This window comes from Cryptomeria japonica, chromosome 10 (genome assembly GCF_030272615.1).
Source record: "Cryptomeria japonica chromosome 10, Sugi_1.0, whole genome shotgun sequence".
NCBI lineage: Eukaryota > Viridiplantae > Streptophyta > Pinopsida > Cupressales > Cupressaceae > Cryptomeria > Cryptomeria japonica.
In genome coordinates this window covers 696,108,396-696,127,604 of record NC_081414.1, presented here as the reverse complement: position 1 = coordinate 696,127,604, position 19,209 = coordinate 696,108,396, and the positions used below count along the sequence as shown (strand labels likewise).

The window sequence follows — 19,209 nt, the reverse complement described above, 5'->3', positions numbered from 1 at the left end:
AAGTGCATGGAGAGGCCAAAACACTACCCTAAAAAGCAAAAAAAGGGAGCTCCCATTTGCAAGGGGGTGATAACGTCACATACCATCTCATGCACCTTGGGCATGTGCCTAGTAAGCTATGATTCATCTAAAATTAGCAGCAACATAGCACATTGAAGCATAGGTGCCCCTCTTGGGCTTGGGCTTGCTCAAATAGGTAATAAGCCAAGAAACGTGCAAAAGAAAGATGACACAAGGATTCTAACACTTACAAGGTAAAATGTCATCGGTTACAAATATTAAATGCATGTGCAAATATTAAAGACTACGCAACAAATATAATAAAGTACTATGTCAGCTTATATAAATGGGATAAAACCAAAATTACTCCAACAATTTACACTGCATCACTTCGTGTACATTGTATTCACATAAAAGCTATGCAGTATTTCTAGTCGAGTCCCTTTATTTGTAATAGTCTCAGTTATCCAGTTTGCCGGTTTTGGTCCCCGCACCTAAACCAGATTCGTTCAGATTCAGGTTTGCCCCAAGCATTCCAACGGCTCTTTGCTGTTTTTGGCCATTTTGCATTGCTCCATCTTCCAATTCAATTCAAAACAATCAATTGGCATTTGGATTGATCAATGAATTATCATATTATCAAATGTATTTAGTTTTACAATTCTGTATATTTCTTTATATATATATATATATATAAATAAATAGTGTATCATCTTTGGTGAGGAATAACTTCGTTTCCATTAAAGATGTTCGCTGCAACTTTAACTACAGATTGATGGAAGATCAGATCAGAAACATCATTGGGGAGAGGGCTTTGGCCCATGCCCATATTCATTTCTATGTGCTCCTGGAGTGTTTTGTGTACACAGTCCTGCACAAATTGAACGTCTTCGGGAGGTCTTGAAGGCCATTAGCAGTTTTTTTTTTATATATATATATATACACGGACGAACCCGACCCACGAACCCAAAGGGCATTTCACATGCCCAAACCCAAACTGGTAACTTAGGTAATAGTAGACCTGCCCACTTGTATATTTAGATAAACTACCTGCAAAATAAGTAGAACAATATTTAAATTTTTAATGAAAAGAACTCCTACAAATTTGATAACGGCCATACGGTACAATGCCCTGATAGGATATACCAAATGAAGCTATGTCTGTATATTTATTGCTAAATGCACTGTGATATCTGCAGCCATCTGTTTATATATGTGGATCACCACTGTGTAGCTTTAGACGTCCAACCCCAAGTGAAGGTAAAATACTCTGAAATACAAGTAGATTCCCTCCAAGTTGACTCTGCTCAATATCCAAAGTTGCAAGTGTAATCAAATAATCTCTAAGAAACATCTAGCAGAAACAAAGGACACAAGAGCAGCCACCGTAGAAACATTGCAACTAGTCAAAGAATCTATGCATACCATAATCCTGAAAGCTGCTTTAACTAGATCTTTCATAGGTTCTGTATTGGATATATTTCTACTTGCAGATTTGAATTAGAACATATCAAGAATGTTTAACCCTTCGCAAAATTCAATATAAAGGTTGGTATAAATATGGCACTGAAATCTAAATTTTTGCAACGCTTTTAATACAAGAAAATATAAAATAATAAACAGGCTTTCCTGATAGAAAGATGAATATTATCAAATGTAAGCATTATCTGTTATGATTTATCATATAACAGATAGCTTTTTTCCATTTTACCTTACTAATTGTTATGTAAAAACCCAAATGTTTTCCATATATTACGTAGTAATACTGTCTACTAGCTAGTGTAAGTATTAGCTATACCAGTATTACCTACTACCTATACCAGTATTACCTACTACCTGCAGTAATACTGTCAAATAGCTAGTGTAAGTACTACCTATATACCCGTATTACCTACTACCTGTAGTAATACTGTCTACTAGTTACTGTAAGTATTACCTACTACCTGTAGTAATACTCTCTACTAGTTAGTGTAAGTATTACCTACCACCTATACCAGTATTACCTACTACCTATACCAGTATTTACCTACTACCTGTAGTAATGCTGTCAAATAGCTAGTGTAAGTATTACCTATATACCCGTATTACCTACTACCTATACCTGTAGTATTAGCTAGTGTATGTATTAGCTATACCAGTATTACCTACTACCTATACCAGTATTTACCTACTACCTGTAGTAATACTGTCAAATAGCTAGTGTAAGTATTATTACCTATATACCCGTATTACCTACTACCTATACCTGTAGTATTAGCTAGTGTATGTATTAGCTATACCAGTATTATCTACTACCTATACCAGTATTACCTACTACCTGTAGTAATACTGTCAAATAGCTAGTGTAAGTATTACTTATATACCCGTATTACCTACTACCTATACCAGTATTACCTACTAACTGTAGTAATACTGTCTACTAGCTAGTGTAAGTATTACCTACTACCTACTACCTATACCAGTATTACCGACTACCTGTAGTTATACTGTCTACTAGCTAGTGTAAGTATTACCTATACAAATATTACATACTACCTATACCAGTATTACCGACTGTAGACAGTATTACTTAGTGCCTTCAATCATGTTGCATATGTTTCATATACATAGGGAAACTCAAGAATAAATAATCTGAATAATCTCTGGATTGATTAAAGTTCAATCTGTGTATCACATTTTAACAAACTACTAAAGAAGCACTCCCAGTTTGTAATAACAAACAAGAAGCTAACTGAAAAGGAAGAGTTTCCCGATGCATATTTTAAAATGTTGTAACCCTTGCCATTTATAGCTTAAATATCAGCCGAAACACTTCATTGACTTGAGTAACAAGAAGATTGACAACAGAAAATGCAAATAAAAAGAGATTCATTAATATTGCATTAGTTAAAAGAGGTATCCACTTCAATGCCCGGTCGCCATCCAACTAGGTCCACCAGAGCCAAGGTCTGCCTGACCCCACTATGAAGGCAGGTAAAGACAGGAATAAAACTCAGGATGGTTATCAAATAGAACATACAACAGACTAATCGATGACAAGAATCCCTGCACCAACTAAGTCCAAACAAACTGCAAATATCAGGTTATGTGATGTCCAACTTCATTTTTCTGATTTCAGAAAAGTCAAAAGCCATCTACAAGTACAAAGTATGGATGATTTCTCATCAAGGGAGCCAACGTCATTTGCTCCTTTGCAACTTGCTTGTCCACATGAGCAGAAAAGAAAGTCCTAATCGTCCTATTAGTCACTCATAGCAACAAGTTGAGCCCTTGAGGCCTTCTTCATTAAATATCAGGTTATGTGATGTGCAAGTCCATTTTTCTAATTTCATCAAAGTCAAGCCACCTACCAGTACAAAGTTCAAAGTATAGATGATTTCTCATCTGTTCCTTTTCAACTTGCTTGTCTAGATGAGCAGAAAAGAAAGTCATAAACGTCCTATTAGCGATGGGAGAACTCAGTAACAAGTTATGTTTGTTGAGCCCTTAAAGCCGCCTTCATTAAAAATTCTATGTACCAAACAGGACAATAAATGTACCTTTGCTCTCAATTCTTCCCTGCCAGGAAGAAGACTTCTCTATTGATTTGTAATCTCTGGATTGAGTAAAGCGTCCTACAGTTAAGCCTTCCACCTTCATCTGTTCCTTTGCAACTTGCTTGTCTAGATGAGCAGAAAAGAAAGTCATAAACGTCCTATTAGTTATGGGAGAACTCAGTAACAAGTTATGTTTATTGAGCCCTTAAGGCCTTTAAAAATTCTATGTACCAAACAGGACAATAAATGTACCTTTGCTCTCAATTCTTCCCTGCCAGGAAGAAGACTTCTCTATTGATTTGTAATCTCTGGATTGAGTAAAGCGTCCTACAGTTAAGCCTTCCAACAAAGGAACCCCTTTCTCTCTTTCTACACACAACAATTCAAGTGAAATGAATGCCAAACTTTTTTCAAACGGACACATTCATACTGAAAGCCAAAGTTTATTCAAATACATAATTGTACATTGAAGTTTGGAAGTATGTTGTACACAACACAAAGTGAATGACTAAGTTCATTAACTCACATGCACACATGGTGAATGTCAAAGATAATTTTCAAATAGACCAACACACTTAAAGTGAAAGTAAATGTTCATTCCAATATACAGATATGTACAGTTGACACAAATCGAATGCCAAGGTATTTTTTTCTACACACATAATAATGAATGTCAAAGTTCATTCACATACCATACATATACATAGAGAGACTATCAAAGTATTCATTCAAACACAATGTGCACAGCTAATGAATGTCAAAATCAACTTTGAAACCCATGTACACATACAAGGAAAGCTAAAGTTCATTCAAACACACACACACAAAAGGTGGACATCGTTCAAGTTTGAAAGTATTTTCATACATATACTCCACACAAATTTAATGTCAAAAGTATTCTTTACATACTCTCCACATAAAATGATAGTACATTCATATGGAAAAAAAAACATAAATTAACAACCAAACTTCATTCATACAAAAAAAAATGTTACTTCTTTGAAGCACATTCCACACAAAGTGAATATCAAAGCTAATTTGTACACTGCTAACATGAAATGATAACCAAACTTCATTCATACACAAAAAAATATCACATGTTCCAAACAAAGTGAACATCGAAGTTCAGTCGAACATTGCATATAAATTAACAACCAAACTTCATTCATACAAAAAAATGTTACTTCTTTCAAGCACATCCAAACAAAAGTGGGCATCATAGCTCATTGATATACTCCACACAAATACCCAAAGTTCATTTATACACACAAAAAGAAAAATCTTTCAATCAAATTCCACACAAGGTAAACAATAAAGTGTGTTTGTACACTCTGCAATAGTGATACCTAGAGTTTATTTTGTACACACACACACAAGAAAATGTCAAAGTGAATTTTTGGTTGTGGAGCATGCGTTTGAACTTAAACATTCACTTTAATTTGATAAATTTATTGGTTGGGTTGGAACTTTGGAAATGATTAATTTTTTATTCATTTTGTTTGCTTAAAATTGAATTTATAAAAGTAGAAATTGCTTATAAATCTATATTGTTTTTAAAATACAATGTTACCAGCATGGTCAGAAATATTTTTGATTAATGTAACTTTAAGTAAGAAAAACAAGGCTGTGAATTTGTTATTGATGCTTACACCCATGGAAAGTGGAACTGCCTTACCTGAAAGTACAGGCTGAACTGTTGAGGAGGGTAGTAAAAGCTAGCAAAATGGACAACTCATCACAGTAGAACTACTTATGAAGGCCAAAGTAACTTCTTGTGGAAGCAAAATAATGAACAAACAAAAAACAAGGCGTATCATGGTCAAACTAACTGTAAAAACACCATTGAAAAGTTCTGTGTATCCCATATTAACAAACTACTAAATAAGCAACTCCCAGTTTGTGATAACAAATGAGAAGAACGAAAAAGGAAGAATATCCCGATGTATCTTTTAAAATCATGGTGTTGTGTAACCCTTACCATGAAGTTACTTATGAAGGCTAAAGTAACTTCTTGGGGAAGCAAAATAATGAGCAAACAAAAAACAAGGCGTATCATGTTCAAACTAATTGTAAAAACACCATTGAAAAGTTCTATCTGTGTATCCCATATTAACAAACTACTAAATAAGCACACTCCAGTTTGTGATAACAAATGAGAAGCTAACGAAAAAGGAAGAATATCCCGATGTATCTTTTAAAATCATGGTGTTGTGTAACACTTACCATGAAGCTTCAATATCAGCTGAAACAGGAAATGCAAATAAAAAGAGATTCATTAATATTGCATTAGCTAAAAGAGGCATCTAAATTGTGAAACTACTTGTGAAGGCCAAGGCAACTTCTTGGGGAAGCAAAATAATGAGCAAACAAAAAACAAGGCCTATCATGGTCAAACTAATTGTAAACACACCATTGAAAAGTTCTATCTGTGTATCCCATATTAACAAACTACTAAATAAGCACTCCCAGTTTGTTATCACAAACGAGAAGCTAACGAAAAAAGAAGAATATCCCAATGTATCTTTTAAAATCATGGTGTTGTGTAACCATGAAGCTTTAATATCAGCTGAAGCACTTCGTTGGCTTGAAACAGGAAATGCAAATAAAAAAAGATTCATTAATATTGCATTAGCTAAAAGAGGCATCTAATTCAATGCCTAGTTGCCATCCAACTAGGACCAAGGTCCACCTGACCCCACTATGACGGCAGGTAATTATCACAGCCCTGCAATAAGGCACCAGGAATAAAACCCTCAGAATGGTTATCAAATTGAACATACAACAGAATCTAATCAATGACAAAAATTCCTGCACCAAGTCCAAACAAACAGCAGATATCAGGTCATGTGATGTCCAACTTCATTTTTCTAATTTCAGCAGAGTCAAGCCAACTTCATTTTTCTAATTTCAGCAGAGTCAAGGGAGCCAACTTCATCTGCTCCTTTGCAACTTGCTTGTCTAGAGAGCAAAAAAGAAAGCCCTAAATGTACTATTAGTGATGGGAACACTCATAGTAACAAGTTATGTTTGTTGAGCCCTTGAGGCCGCCTTCATTAAAAATTGTTTGCTCTCAATTCTTCCTTGCCAGGAAGCAGATTTCTCTATTGACCAATGCCAGGACTCATTATAAGTGTCCTACAGTTAAGCCTTCCAACAAAAGGAACCTCTATCTCTGCACACATAATAATTCACGTAAAGTGAATGCCAAATTGACCCTCCTCTCTCTCTACACAATGAATTTTGAAGTTAACTTTCAACTACACACATTGGTAAATATCAAAGTTAACTTTCAAACCCACACTAATAGTGAAAGCCAAAATTTGTTCAAACACATAAGGTGAACAGCATTGAAGTTTGGAAGTATCTGTTTACATATATTTCACACAATGTAAATATCAAAGTATTCCATACACACACATTTGAACGACAGAATTTACTCACATGCACACACACATGTTCACACATAAGAGTAAAAGTCAAAAATCATTTACACACATGCATACAAAAGGAAAGCCAAAATCTATTCACACATATACAAACATGGCAGGTTTTAACTTTTACACCCAGCAAAAAAAATAGAGAAATCCAAAGTTAAAAAAACACACATTAGCGTAACACAAACTGTACATCAAAGTATTTTGTTCACATATAGTGAATGCAAAAATTCATTTAAACACACATAATATGAGTGTGAAAGTTCATTTACAAGAACATACAAACTTTCACATACACCCACACACCTGAGTTACCGGGTTTGGCCCCCTAGACCCCTGGTACTGGTCCGGTACGGTCCTGGTTCAGGGTTCAGGTCCGGTTCGCCTGTGGTTCGGACAGGGTTCGTGGTTCACAGGCCTGGTTCGAACCAGGGCGAACCCAAGAGGACCCAGGGTCGAACCCAAGAGGACCCAAGTCGAACCCAGGGGTCTGACAGCCCAAAAATGGATTTTTTTTGACCCTATGTCTGACACACCTATGCATCGTACAATTAAGAGAGAAGCACAAATCTGTACGAAAGCACAATTCCCGTATAAAAAAGAAGAAAAAACCAAGGTTCATTCACAAACACACACACAAAGCAAACATAAATGAATTTTGAAAATATTTTACATACACTTTGCAAAATGAATGTCAAATACTTTTGTACACACACTCCACATAGAAAATGAATTTCAAATTTCTTTCTAACACAAAGAAAGTGCATGCTAAAGTTCATTCAAGCACAAAAAAATTCAAACTCACACACAATATATTGCAGTTCTTTCAAACATATACACATTGCATTATAAATTTAATTCAAACACGCATCCACACTCATGCACAAAAAATTGAATGCTACAGTTTGTTCACACTTCAAACAAAATGAATGGCAAAGTTAACTTCCAAGCACACACACACATCCACTTCACATGACATGAATGTCATAGTTCACTTGTAAGCATGCAAAGTGAAAACATATATACAGTGAATAACAAAGATATTTCAAACAAAAACACACAACGAATTCTAAATTTAATCAAGACACACATGCACACTCACAATGAACATTTTCAAACCTAACTCCCCTTAGTAACTCACCCTAAGTCGATTAAAACACACAATGCACAAAGTCAACATGACCAAGGTCTGAAAGTATACTGTACATACACTCCACAAAAAATAAATTTCATTTTCAATACATACACCTCACACAAAATGATAATTGAAGAACACTCATACACCAAAAATTGAATATCGAGTTAAAGTATAGATTGAAACACTTCACACAAAGTGAAGGACAATGTTAACTTTCAAATACACACAGTGAATGTTGAAGTTAGTTCATATACATTCTCCACACACTAAATGAATAAAAAAATCTCACTAAACAATAAAGTGATGTCAATTTTCAAACACACTTCACACAAACTATAAATGCAAACAAAATGAATTCAATTTTAAACATACTTCACTCAAATTACTAAATTACATTATGATTAAGGAATATTGTAATGCTTAATAATTATAGTGCACCAAACAACAGTCTGGCTTGCTTTTAAAACAAGACAAGAAAAGTAAACATTCAAATTTTGATAAAATAGTGATCTAAAAATCAGTATAAACGAGATTGAATTCTAGTCTCTAAAGAGTACAAGATTGGCTTGCAAAAGTATATTTTCCTTTACAATATTGCCATCCTGAGCCAACCGCTACTCTTGAAACACAATAAGGAAAAATAATACGCAATCAGACTCATATATGAGTAGAAACTGCTTATAACTCTTAACAGTAATTGCAGTCTATATATTCTTTTTGAAATATAATGTTACCAGCATGGTTGGAAACATGTTTGATTCATGTAAATTGAAGTAATAAAAACAAGGCTCTGAGTATTTTATGGATGCTTACACCCATAGAAAGAGGAACTGCTTTACCTGAAAGCACGACTGAACACGGTTGAGGATGATAGCATATGTCAGCAAATGGACAACTCAGAACAAGCAAAGGCCAGAGCAATTTCCTGGAGAAACATAAGCCGAAATAAAACCAAGGCCTATCATGGTCGAACTTTTTGTAGAAACAACCATTGAAATTTTAGCTACTATGCCATTTACAAGCAAACAAATCCATACAATTAAATCAACAGCTCATTAGCCACTCTAACAATGCATTCATAAGCAAATAAATCCATACAACAATTAAATCCACAGCATAGAAGATATAGAGTTATTTGACACTACGTTATTGACTCAATTGAAGCAAATTTTATGAAAATTCAACATTTATAATTTATAGAGCTCATGGTTCCATCCATTGGAGCAATGACTGGAGGGGGCAGCAGTTAATTGTAGTTGTAACTTAAACTCAAAACACAGAACTATCTTTTTAGATATTGGTTTAACTTGTCATTATATTTGGTTGCCCTGTGTGGAACCGTCTTTCAAAGAAATTGTACAAGAATTTATCATAAAAATATTATGTCATCAATGGAACACTCCTTGCTACGAAAAAGATGGAAACCAGCAGACTAAGATAAGCATACAATGCTTTAAACTTCTGCATGAGTGATAGGAAGAGGGGCTACAGCAGATCAAGAATTTCATTAAAATCAATTACTTCAAAATATTAGCGCTGATAGTGATTTTTCCATATTAACACTGAAATAAGAATATAATAAAAATCAATGTACTTCAAAATTATGGCAAATTTTCAAAGAGAATTGAGATTCTGCAAGGATAAGAAAAGAACATCCCCACTGAAGACATAGGCCCTCGATGGTCCATCAAAGCACCATCATGGGATCTTGAGATGCAAAAGGAATAGATTGAACACATCATTGGGACTGCTCTGCGTATGAAAACAAACCATTTAAGGCAAGGTATGAGCAAGCGAGTCATCTAGTCCAAATCAACTCTGGACATGAATAGGAAGCATGACCAAATGAGGAACCTCACAGGTAAGTACAAGCCAAACTAATAGACACAGTGTGAGTCTAGGGTCAAAATAAATACAACAACAAACAGAAGACTCTTGAAGCAAAATTAAAATGATCATTTCAATATTCACATGAATAAATACGAACATTCAAAATTAGACCGAAACACAAAGCCCAAAAACAAATATGCACAATGTGAACACCAACAAAACAAACAGAGTTAATAAAATCTTGGTCTATAATTCAAGGATCTAGATGTGAGCTCCTGAGTTTATTTGAACTCACTGAAAATTTTGAAAATTAAAGATACATGGTTTTACCTTTTACCTTATCACAAACAAATCCCATGATGTCACTAAACTCAAATGTATGCAAGTTTTTGATTCCAAGGATAACATTAGGTTCTGTCCTAACCTGTAAGTGAAAATACTTATGTATTCTAATTTCTGTCTTGCTAAGACTTTAAAATTTAGTATTACATGCTTATTCCAACTATAGATAAACGTATGACTTTAGACTTAAGACAATACACAGGTTTAGGAAACCAAAATAATGGGAATCGAAATCCATGGGATATAATACACGGGTTTAACACCATCAGTGTAATAGAATTAAGAAAGATCTTGGATCTAAAAGAGAATTCAACAGTGAGTCTTGGACAATAAGAACATTCACATGAATGAAGAAGAACAAAGATCCCAAAATAGAATATGTACAATATGAATACAAACAAAACAGAGTCAAGCAGAATATTGAACTCAAGTAAATAAAGCCTTCCAATCTTCTATTTATGGATATGAAGAAGACAAACCTTACAAGGAAGGAGACAACTATGAGAGCAAAGCACATCTTAGATGCTCAACCTGAAATATTCACCTTCAGCAAACCAGAAAATAAACCGTGACCTCTTATGTAGAATGCTAATGCTGGAGATCCTGTGCAATCTTTAAAATAACAATGATTTTTGGCTACATAAACAAAGAAAATGATTTTTAACTCCTTTATGATGACAAGTAAAGCTTGGTGTAACATTTTAACAATGCTATTGTCGAAAAATTGGCAGCCAGGGGAAGAAAGAAGTAAAAAATGTCTCTATGTTCTAAAAGTTATGCCCAAAATAATTAGATTAATAAATATTGCCAAATTAGATTAAGCAGAATAATGGTTACATTGCCACACAAAAAGATAAGATTCAGAAAACATCCTACTTATTATAGTTTGGAATCAAGGGGAAAGGAACCTCAATGGATGATGTGCTTACAGTTTTTTCTTTGCCATGTAACAGTTTAACAGTGCTATTGTCAAAAAATTGGCAGCTAAGGGAAGAAAGAAGTAAAAAATGTCTCTATGTTCTAAAAGTTATGCCCAAAATAATTAGATTAATAAACATTGCCAAATTAGATTAAGCAGAATAATGGTTACATTGCCACACAAAATGAAAAGATTCAGAAATCATCCTACTTCTTATAGTTTGGAATCAAGTGGAAAGGAACCTCAATGGATGATGTACTTACAGTTTTTTCTTCGCCACCACTCCAATCAGCCACTGTAGTTCTCCTCGCTGTTCCTCTCCTCTGTGCCCCATTCAAAAATCACACAAAACATACAAAATACCCTGAAAATTGAAAAAAAAAAAAATCCAAACACAAATAAGAACATAGAATACAAACAACACACAACTCAGAAGCAAGAGGAAGAAAGGAGGCATGGCCATGCCAGAACATGACAATGAAAGGCAAGCCAGAAACATGACAATAAAAGACAAACAAAACCAAAAACAGAATAGGTCACAATCTGTCCAAGATTTTCAAATGAAATGCCCATAAATAGAAGAGGCGAACCCGTTTTCTTTTAACGGTAACATACAGAATTAACGATCGCCGTGGATTTGCTCTCATCTCAACCGTCCAGGCACGCTCCGCTCCACTGTACCGTTGAGGCACGCTCCGCTCCATTGGACCGTTATGGCACGCTCCACTCTAAACCGTTAGAGCACGCTCCGCTCCATTGGACCGTTGAGGCACGCTCCTCTCTAGACCGTTAGGGCACGCTCGGCTGCACTGGAACGAGAACAAAAACTTTAAACGTGTCCATTCCCTGTTTGTAATTCCAGAGCAAAGTCATTAACCAGGCGCACGGAAGCTGAAAGCGCATAGGTTTCTTGTGTGGGTAAGCAAGCCCCTTGGATTATTTAGAGAGGTGGCTACTAAATACTTTATTTTGTTGGCATCATAGCCTATGTATTGCTTATGTTGCTATTTGGTAATGTACAAATGAGAAAAGACTGATGAAACAATTATTATTATGTGTGCTTCTAATTAATGTACAATCATGTTAAATAAAAAAATTAATGTACAATTATGTGAATTTATTAGTATTTGATGTACAAGTTTTTATCAAAGTGAAATAGATACAATAAAAATAATTGCAGTTTAATAGGACTGGATAAAAAAAGAAGAAAACATAATTACATCTGGTTGGACCAACATAGCATAGTCAACAAATGTCTAACATGTCTAGATATACAAGACTTTATTACTAGTATACCTATATTTGAAAAATATATGTAAAATATGCCGAGATATATCTTATAATAGAAAATAATCATCTGTAAAATAAATGTTCTTCTAAAATACTAGACACCAAGAATACAAATCCATTAAAGGCCTGCATGCAAAAAGAAAGTTGTGAATCTAGTTGGAGACAAGTGGCGAGGGTTCTATTTTATTTGGAGTAATAAAATAACACCTCCACAAAAGCTGAAACATGGCATATTTCATGCATTTACTATCATTTGCATGTCAAATTGTTTAAAAATGGTTTTTTATTTACAGACAATAGTTTAACCAAACTCATGAACTAAAGTAGCATATTGCATTGAAAATTTGAACATGTGAACGTTTTTGTAGTTGTCTAGCACATTTGATGTAAGTGTCTACACATTTGATGTATGTTTATAGTTGTCTAGCACATTTGATGCATGTTTATAGTTGTCTAGCACATTTGATGTAAGTGTCTGTTGTAAGTTTTCTTATAGTTGTTTATAATGACTAATTACTTCGATGTGGACTCAAGATATAGTAGTTTGGGAAAGACTCCATTAAAATATAATTGTCTTGTTAATATTATCTTGATGAATGTGGGATAAATACTTATTATAATTTACCATTTGGGCAAAAATTGGGCAACTTTCTCGAGGAAATAGACATGAAATATTCATTGAAATGATTGAATTGAATCTAACTTGAATTACCCATTCATTGTGAAAGCATAAGCATCAACTAATGACAACATCAATAACTATATCACGGTAGTGGTATAATAATAATAAAATTAATAAAATATATCTATTGAGGATAATGTCTTCGCCTTGGAGGATGCTCCCCTCTGTAGCGTCCTAAAATTGTGACACTTGCAATTTCGACTGCATTTGGGTCTTCACGATGTCGGCGCAACGTTGAACCTGAATGGAGACCCCGAAACATGTTTACGACACCAAAAACTGCATTTTTCTGCACCCTGGCCTGATCCCTCCTTGCACCCTGCTGTCCCAGGAGATGGGACCATGGCGCCTAGCGCCCTGGTCCTTCAGGACTAGGGCGCCCAGCGCCCTAGTCCCCCAGGACCATGGCACCCAGTGCCCTGGTCCCTGGCCCTATTTTGGGCCCGGTCTTTTGTTGGGCATCGGGTCTTTAAGTTTGCAATTCGGGAAATAATGTTTCCTGGTCGGCCTAAGGTCGGGAAAATCAGTCTATCAGCCCTAATTGACAAGTATATAAACTACTTTTCCTCTCCTAGAAAGGGAGAAAGGAAATAAGCAAGAGCAAGAGGCGAAAGTGATATTCAAACATTCAAACATTCAAGCATTCCTTCAAGCAATTGAGCATTCTAAGTCTCCATTCAAGGCTAAGTGTTACATTCAAGACAAGGATACAACCATTGAAGAGGAGATCACATACAACATACAACATACTACATACATTACACCTTCGCATGTAAGAATACAAACATTCTTACAACAAGGTATCAGTACTTGTTTACATTACAAACATTTACATTTACAACACTCTCATTTCTTGGTTAATTCCAAAACCGGGGTTTGACCTAAAGGCAAACCCCTCATCCCTAACCCCCCAATCGTCCTCTCTTTTCTGTGTGTAGGTTGCGGGTACGCAGCTGTAATTGAAGATCTAGAATCCTTGTGTAGAGACGAACAAATCCCCCTTCGTTTCGCGGATTTTTCGAAGGACCGTGTGCACGCCGGGCGCCATTGTCCCGTCAACTTTCACTCAAATTTGCAGAACAACACTGTCTCAACATTTTACTGTTAATTCCAGGTCCGCAGCTTCATCCCATATCCCTATCTCTGTGTATAAGTGAATCTTTCTTGCTTCTACATGCATTCCTAGTTCAATCTTTCTATCTACATTCTTTACAAAAGAGGGTATCCTTGATGTCACAACCCTTGAAACTCATTTAGAATCCAATCTTGCATTGCGTGGGATTGGATCTTGTGGGTTTCAACCCCTCTTTTGAATGTAAAGTCTCTCCTAAGTGAAAACCATCAACCCTAGTGACTCTCCCTTCTCTCTCCTTGGAGTTGGGGAGGGGAGAACAACTAGGGTTCGATTTTTCCGCTTTACACCCTCATTGTTGTTGAAGCTCCTATTGATCCTCTCACTTCTACTATTTTGGCCTCCTCTGCTGAGGCCCCCACCCTTGGTTCTCCTATTTTGCAGCCTCGTTTTACTCCTGCTAAACCTATTTATGGTGTTGTTATATCATTGAAACCTTACCTTATTTTGCTACAGTAGTCTGCTACCATTGTGGATAGAATCGTTGCAGGGACCTCCCCGCTTGATCCTTCCTTTATGGGTCCTAATGATAGTATTTCCTGGACTTTTTTTTGTCGCAAGTGCAAGGGGAAGTCTTCCCCCCTCCCCCAAACCCCTCGTTGTCAAGGCCTGAGTGCTTCTCTCCCTCCTTGAGCTGGGTTTTGGGTTGTTGGCTTAGCAGATTCTTCTTTTCGCCTGTTATGTTTTGAAAGTGTCGTTTTGGCTAGTCTTTGTTTTTGTTCTTCATAGTTTGCAATTAATGTGTTGCTACTGGATTGTTGTATTTGGGGATAGCACCCTTGTTTTCCTACTTTTAATATCAAAAACAATAATAGAATTAATCATGATAGCATTGATAGTAGTATAACAACAATAAAATTAATCATGACAATAGTATATCAACAATAAAATCAAAACCATGACAATAGTATAGCAATAATAAAATTAATCATGACACCAGTGATAGAAGTATAACGACAATAAATATATAGCCAATGATATAAGTTCTATAGTAGTTAACGCTGACAACAATAATTTAAATATTTTAATTTTATTTATCAATTTTAATACAAAGTTACAATCTTCAAAATTTTCAATTGAACCCATCGTCTCCATTTAGATGTCACATAGATGGCAAGACACATACGAAATCTCTTTTCTAGATGGATAGAAGTCCAATCATATACATATCATTTTCTCTTTTCAAAATACTTCAATAAAAATTTCGATCAAAACATCATGACAATTACATAACTAATGGTAAGTTGGGTCATATTATTTCATACTAAATATAAGATCAGTTGTTTGGCTTGTGGGTGATCCAAAGTTTATTATTAATATAGTTAGTTTTTATTATAATTTGTTTAATTAAACCTCAATCCTTCGAATTGATAATAAAATAAATTCATACATGAAAACTATATTTGGATGGAAGAGTGTTGATTTATTTATAAAAATTGTGGATTCCACAAATTCTGTTATATGTTTTGCAGATTCTAGTAGACATGGTAGCTAATACAGTACTACAAGACGTTGCAAAGCATGTTAGGAAGGCATGGCATTCAAGTCTATCATGTGTTTTCCTTTGTTTCAAATCCAAAAAATCCAAACATATCAAACTTAGTTGTGATAAATATATGCGTAGGAAGTTGAATGTTCAAAGGCAATGTAGTGCCTCTCCTTGATTCATCCTTTATGAGAGGATGTGATAAATAATTTTGGATTTTTTCATGTCCTTGATGTCTCATGTTCTATTCTTAATATCGTTATTCTCTTTGACAATAGTGGATTCATTATGATTACCGTGTTGATTCAAAGCTCTAGTTTGAATATTGAAATTAGGACTATGTTGAGCTTCATGATTATTGCACTATTTAGGACATGTAGTTCATGGTTATCTCCTATGATGATTTATCTTGTGCTAGACATTTCATATTGATAGATGAGACACTATGGCGTTATGTGGCTAACAATATATTCAAGACTAAAAATGATGAGGGGTTTAGGATTGGTGATTTACATGTGCTCATTATGCATATGAGGTTTATATTTGCTTATGATCATATGGTGGTACGTTCGTATGTGCTAGCCCCACTTCATGGTTGTAATTGATATGATCATTATGATAGTGTCGGTTGTCATGATTGTCTTCTATTGTAGTTGTGTTAGGGACGATGTCATACCACTCATCCATGAGCATGATATGACGTTGTGACTCCCTTTTAGAGAGTTTTTTAGTGGCGAATTTCGCGCGAATAGTCGGGGGCAAAATCATGGTCAAATCGTCCGAAATTTCGGGGTTAACAGTGCACTGTAGAATCTGGCTTCGCCATTGACCACACACCATCGATGTGCATGCCCATAATATTCACCTAGAATCACTCGGATGTGGGTAGTAGATCACCTCCGTTATTTTCCAGCAATAGTAAAACAACCACGTACCCAGGACCTAATTCACCAATGGTAAATTAAATGTTCATTGCACTCGTTGGCCAAATTTGCCAATATCAATTAAAACATTATAAGCGTTCGAGGAACCATTTCGCCCCACTTAAATTAAATATTCATTGCACGCCCACGCAATTCGCCAAAAATACAATCATGGAATGTTATAGATACACTCTTTTTTACACTCTTTCTTACAATTTGTTTGTGTCCGATTAGTAAATTGGGAGCTCTCAAGTCTCGATTCGCATTCCGCAAATTGAGTTGGAAAGTTGAAGTTCATTCACATTGTAGGGTGGAGGGCCAGAGTTACAATCTTGCAACACAAGCCCAGGCATTCCTGATTCCTGATTCAGAGAATTGAGAAGGCATAAAGGTGAGTAATCATTTCTGCATACTTGATAGTATTAGTTTTAACTTTTAATTCATAGTGCGAGGTCAAGACTCAAGATGTCACAGTCAAACATGGGTGAGACTCCTCAGGGTGGTGAAGGGATTGAGATGTCACACAAGGGTGAGACTGAGACTCCTCAGGGTGGTGAAGGGATTGGGATGTCAGACAAGGGTAAGACTCCTCAGGGCGGTAAAACTGAAGGGATTGAGAGGCCATAAAAATGCCCAAAACTTAAACTTAAAGATACTACCATAAAGTCTTTCTTTGGAATTGGCAAAGTTTTTGGTCCATCAACTTCTACAGTTGTAGAAGCCATTCACAGTAGCTCACCACCACCACAAGGTGGGATTGTCATTGAGTTAAATGCATCAAATGAGGATGACAATACTGACACGGCAGAAGATGTTGTAAGGGATACACACAATGAGATAATTCACTCGGATGCAAATGCTAGTACTGAAGATGATGTTGGTAGGAAGAAAAGAAAAAGGAAAGTAAAACTGGGGCGAGAGTGGGATATGACAAGGAGTTTTAAGATTGATTGGGTAGCAAAGTACCCATTCATTGAACCGGTCCCAAACAATGATGAACAACCAACAGAATGCAGGTGTAAGATTTGTAGTTGGAAAACTAAAAGAGAGAAGAAGATGCAGGTAAAGCTTGACACCATAGAAAAGCATATTGGTAAAGTTTATGAAAAACAGATCATAGACGGAAAGGAAATACGAGTAGTAAGATGGAAATCAAAGGAAGAATGTCTTCATGTTAAGTATGTCGCAGAATATGAAGAGCATAACCACAAAACGACACTGATCAGTAATAGTAGATTTGGAAATACAATCAAGGTTGGGCTTGAACATGCAGCGAAAGATGCAAACCTGGCAAAGACTGTTCAGATGAGTGTTGTTTTTCATATTATGTCGAGAGGGCGTCCTATGAAAGATTTCCCAGAATTTAGTAATTTATTATCTTTTTTGAATGTTCCTCACTATCCTATTTCACATTGGTTAATAAACGTTGGATGGGAAATGGCAAACTGTCTCGTTGAGGTGGAAAAGCAAAATTTACAAGAGAGTTAAAAGAGTCAAATTTCATTTCATTATCCATAGATGAAGTTACTACGGTAGATAACACTGCTTGGGTTTGTATGCATGTGTATACCGTAAAAGAACACGTTCGTCGAGCTCATCTGCTCTGTGTTCGTAAAATGAGGGGAAATTTAACAGTAGAAAATTTATATTTGGAAGTTAAGAAAGCTTTGAATGAAATTACTGGTATGGATGACTTGACAATTGCCAAGAAGTTGGTGTGTGTTGGAGCTGATGGAGCTGCAGTAATGCAAGGTCAAAGGACCGATCTTTGCCCAAGATTACAAACTAGTATTGCACCATACATGGTTGGCATTCACTGCATGGCCCATCAAATGAATTTAGCATATAGAATTGTAAGCAATTTCCCTACAGTGTCAAAAGTTGAAGATTTGGTCCACGAGCTCCACTCATACTTCTGCTGAAGTCCTAAACGTTTTGTAGAATTTCATATTTTTGCTGAGGGAGTAACAGGAGGAAACAAGCTTCTCAGGGATGTTGAGACCAGATGGATCTCCTTGCATGGACCAGTGGAATGAGTTCTAACAGAATATCAATCCTTGATCGGACTAATGTATGAGCAACGCCTCATAGTAGACAAAGCTCCTGATCTCTTACATAAGTTAAGTGATATAGAGACTCTGTTAACTTTAGCTAGTCTTCTCCCCATGCTGGATTCAATGAACAAACTTGTTAAGAAAGCCCAAGACATAACTATGTATATCAATGAGTATAGGACTCTACATAAAATGACATGCTTGAGCCTGGATGGTCTATATTCAGATCTACAGGGCAAAGCCCAAATTTTTTTAGGTGGCAGATAATTACAAATTTGAATCATTCTGAGAAATTTTTACATTTCAATACAAAAAATGAGTTATGTGTCTTTGTAAAAGGATTTCAGATACCAATGCACCAATCTAAGACGAGCAAGCGAGGCAGAGCACTACCAGTTAAAAAGGAAGATTTTGACAGGATTGTTAAATCTGTTAGTGATAAT

The 19,209-nt window shown here is 35.7% G+C and overlaps 1 protein-coding gene across 5 annotated transcripts; it reads right to left on the bottom strand.

Moving 5' to 3' along the window:
• Window positions 1-376: 376 nt before the first annotated feature.
• Window positions 377-12,148, bottom strand: LOC131056154 (uncharacterized). 5 transcript variants are annotated; one of them, XM_057990502.2, is made up of 6 exons: window positions 11,815-12,148; window positions 11,463-11,522; window positions 8,948-9,033; window positions 3,789-3,905; window positions 3,540-3,662; window positions 377-1,050 (listed from the first exon to the last, which is right to left on the bottom strand). In XM_057990502.2, exons 1-6 carry the CDS (start codon window positions 11,901-11,903, stop codon window positions 926-928), a joined length of 600 nt encoding a protein of 199 aa, XP_057846485.1. In that variant the 5' UTR covers window positions 11,904-12,148; the 3' UTR covers window positions 377-925. The 5 variants fall into 5 exon arrangements, with proteins under 5 accessions (XP_057846485.1, XP_057846488.1, XP_057846487.1 ...); XM_057990505.2 differs by having other exon boundaries at window positions 11,463-11,563; window positions 11,815-11,862; XM_057990504.2 differs by lacking the exon at window positions 377-1,050 and adding an exon at window positions 1,070-1,303 and having other exon boundaries at window positions 11,815-12,146.
• Between the last annotated feature and the right edge of the window lie 7,061 nt (window positions 12,149-19,209).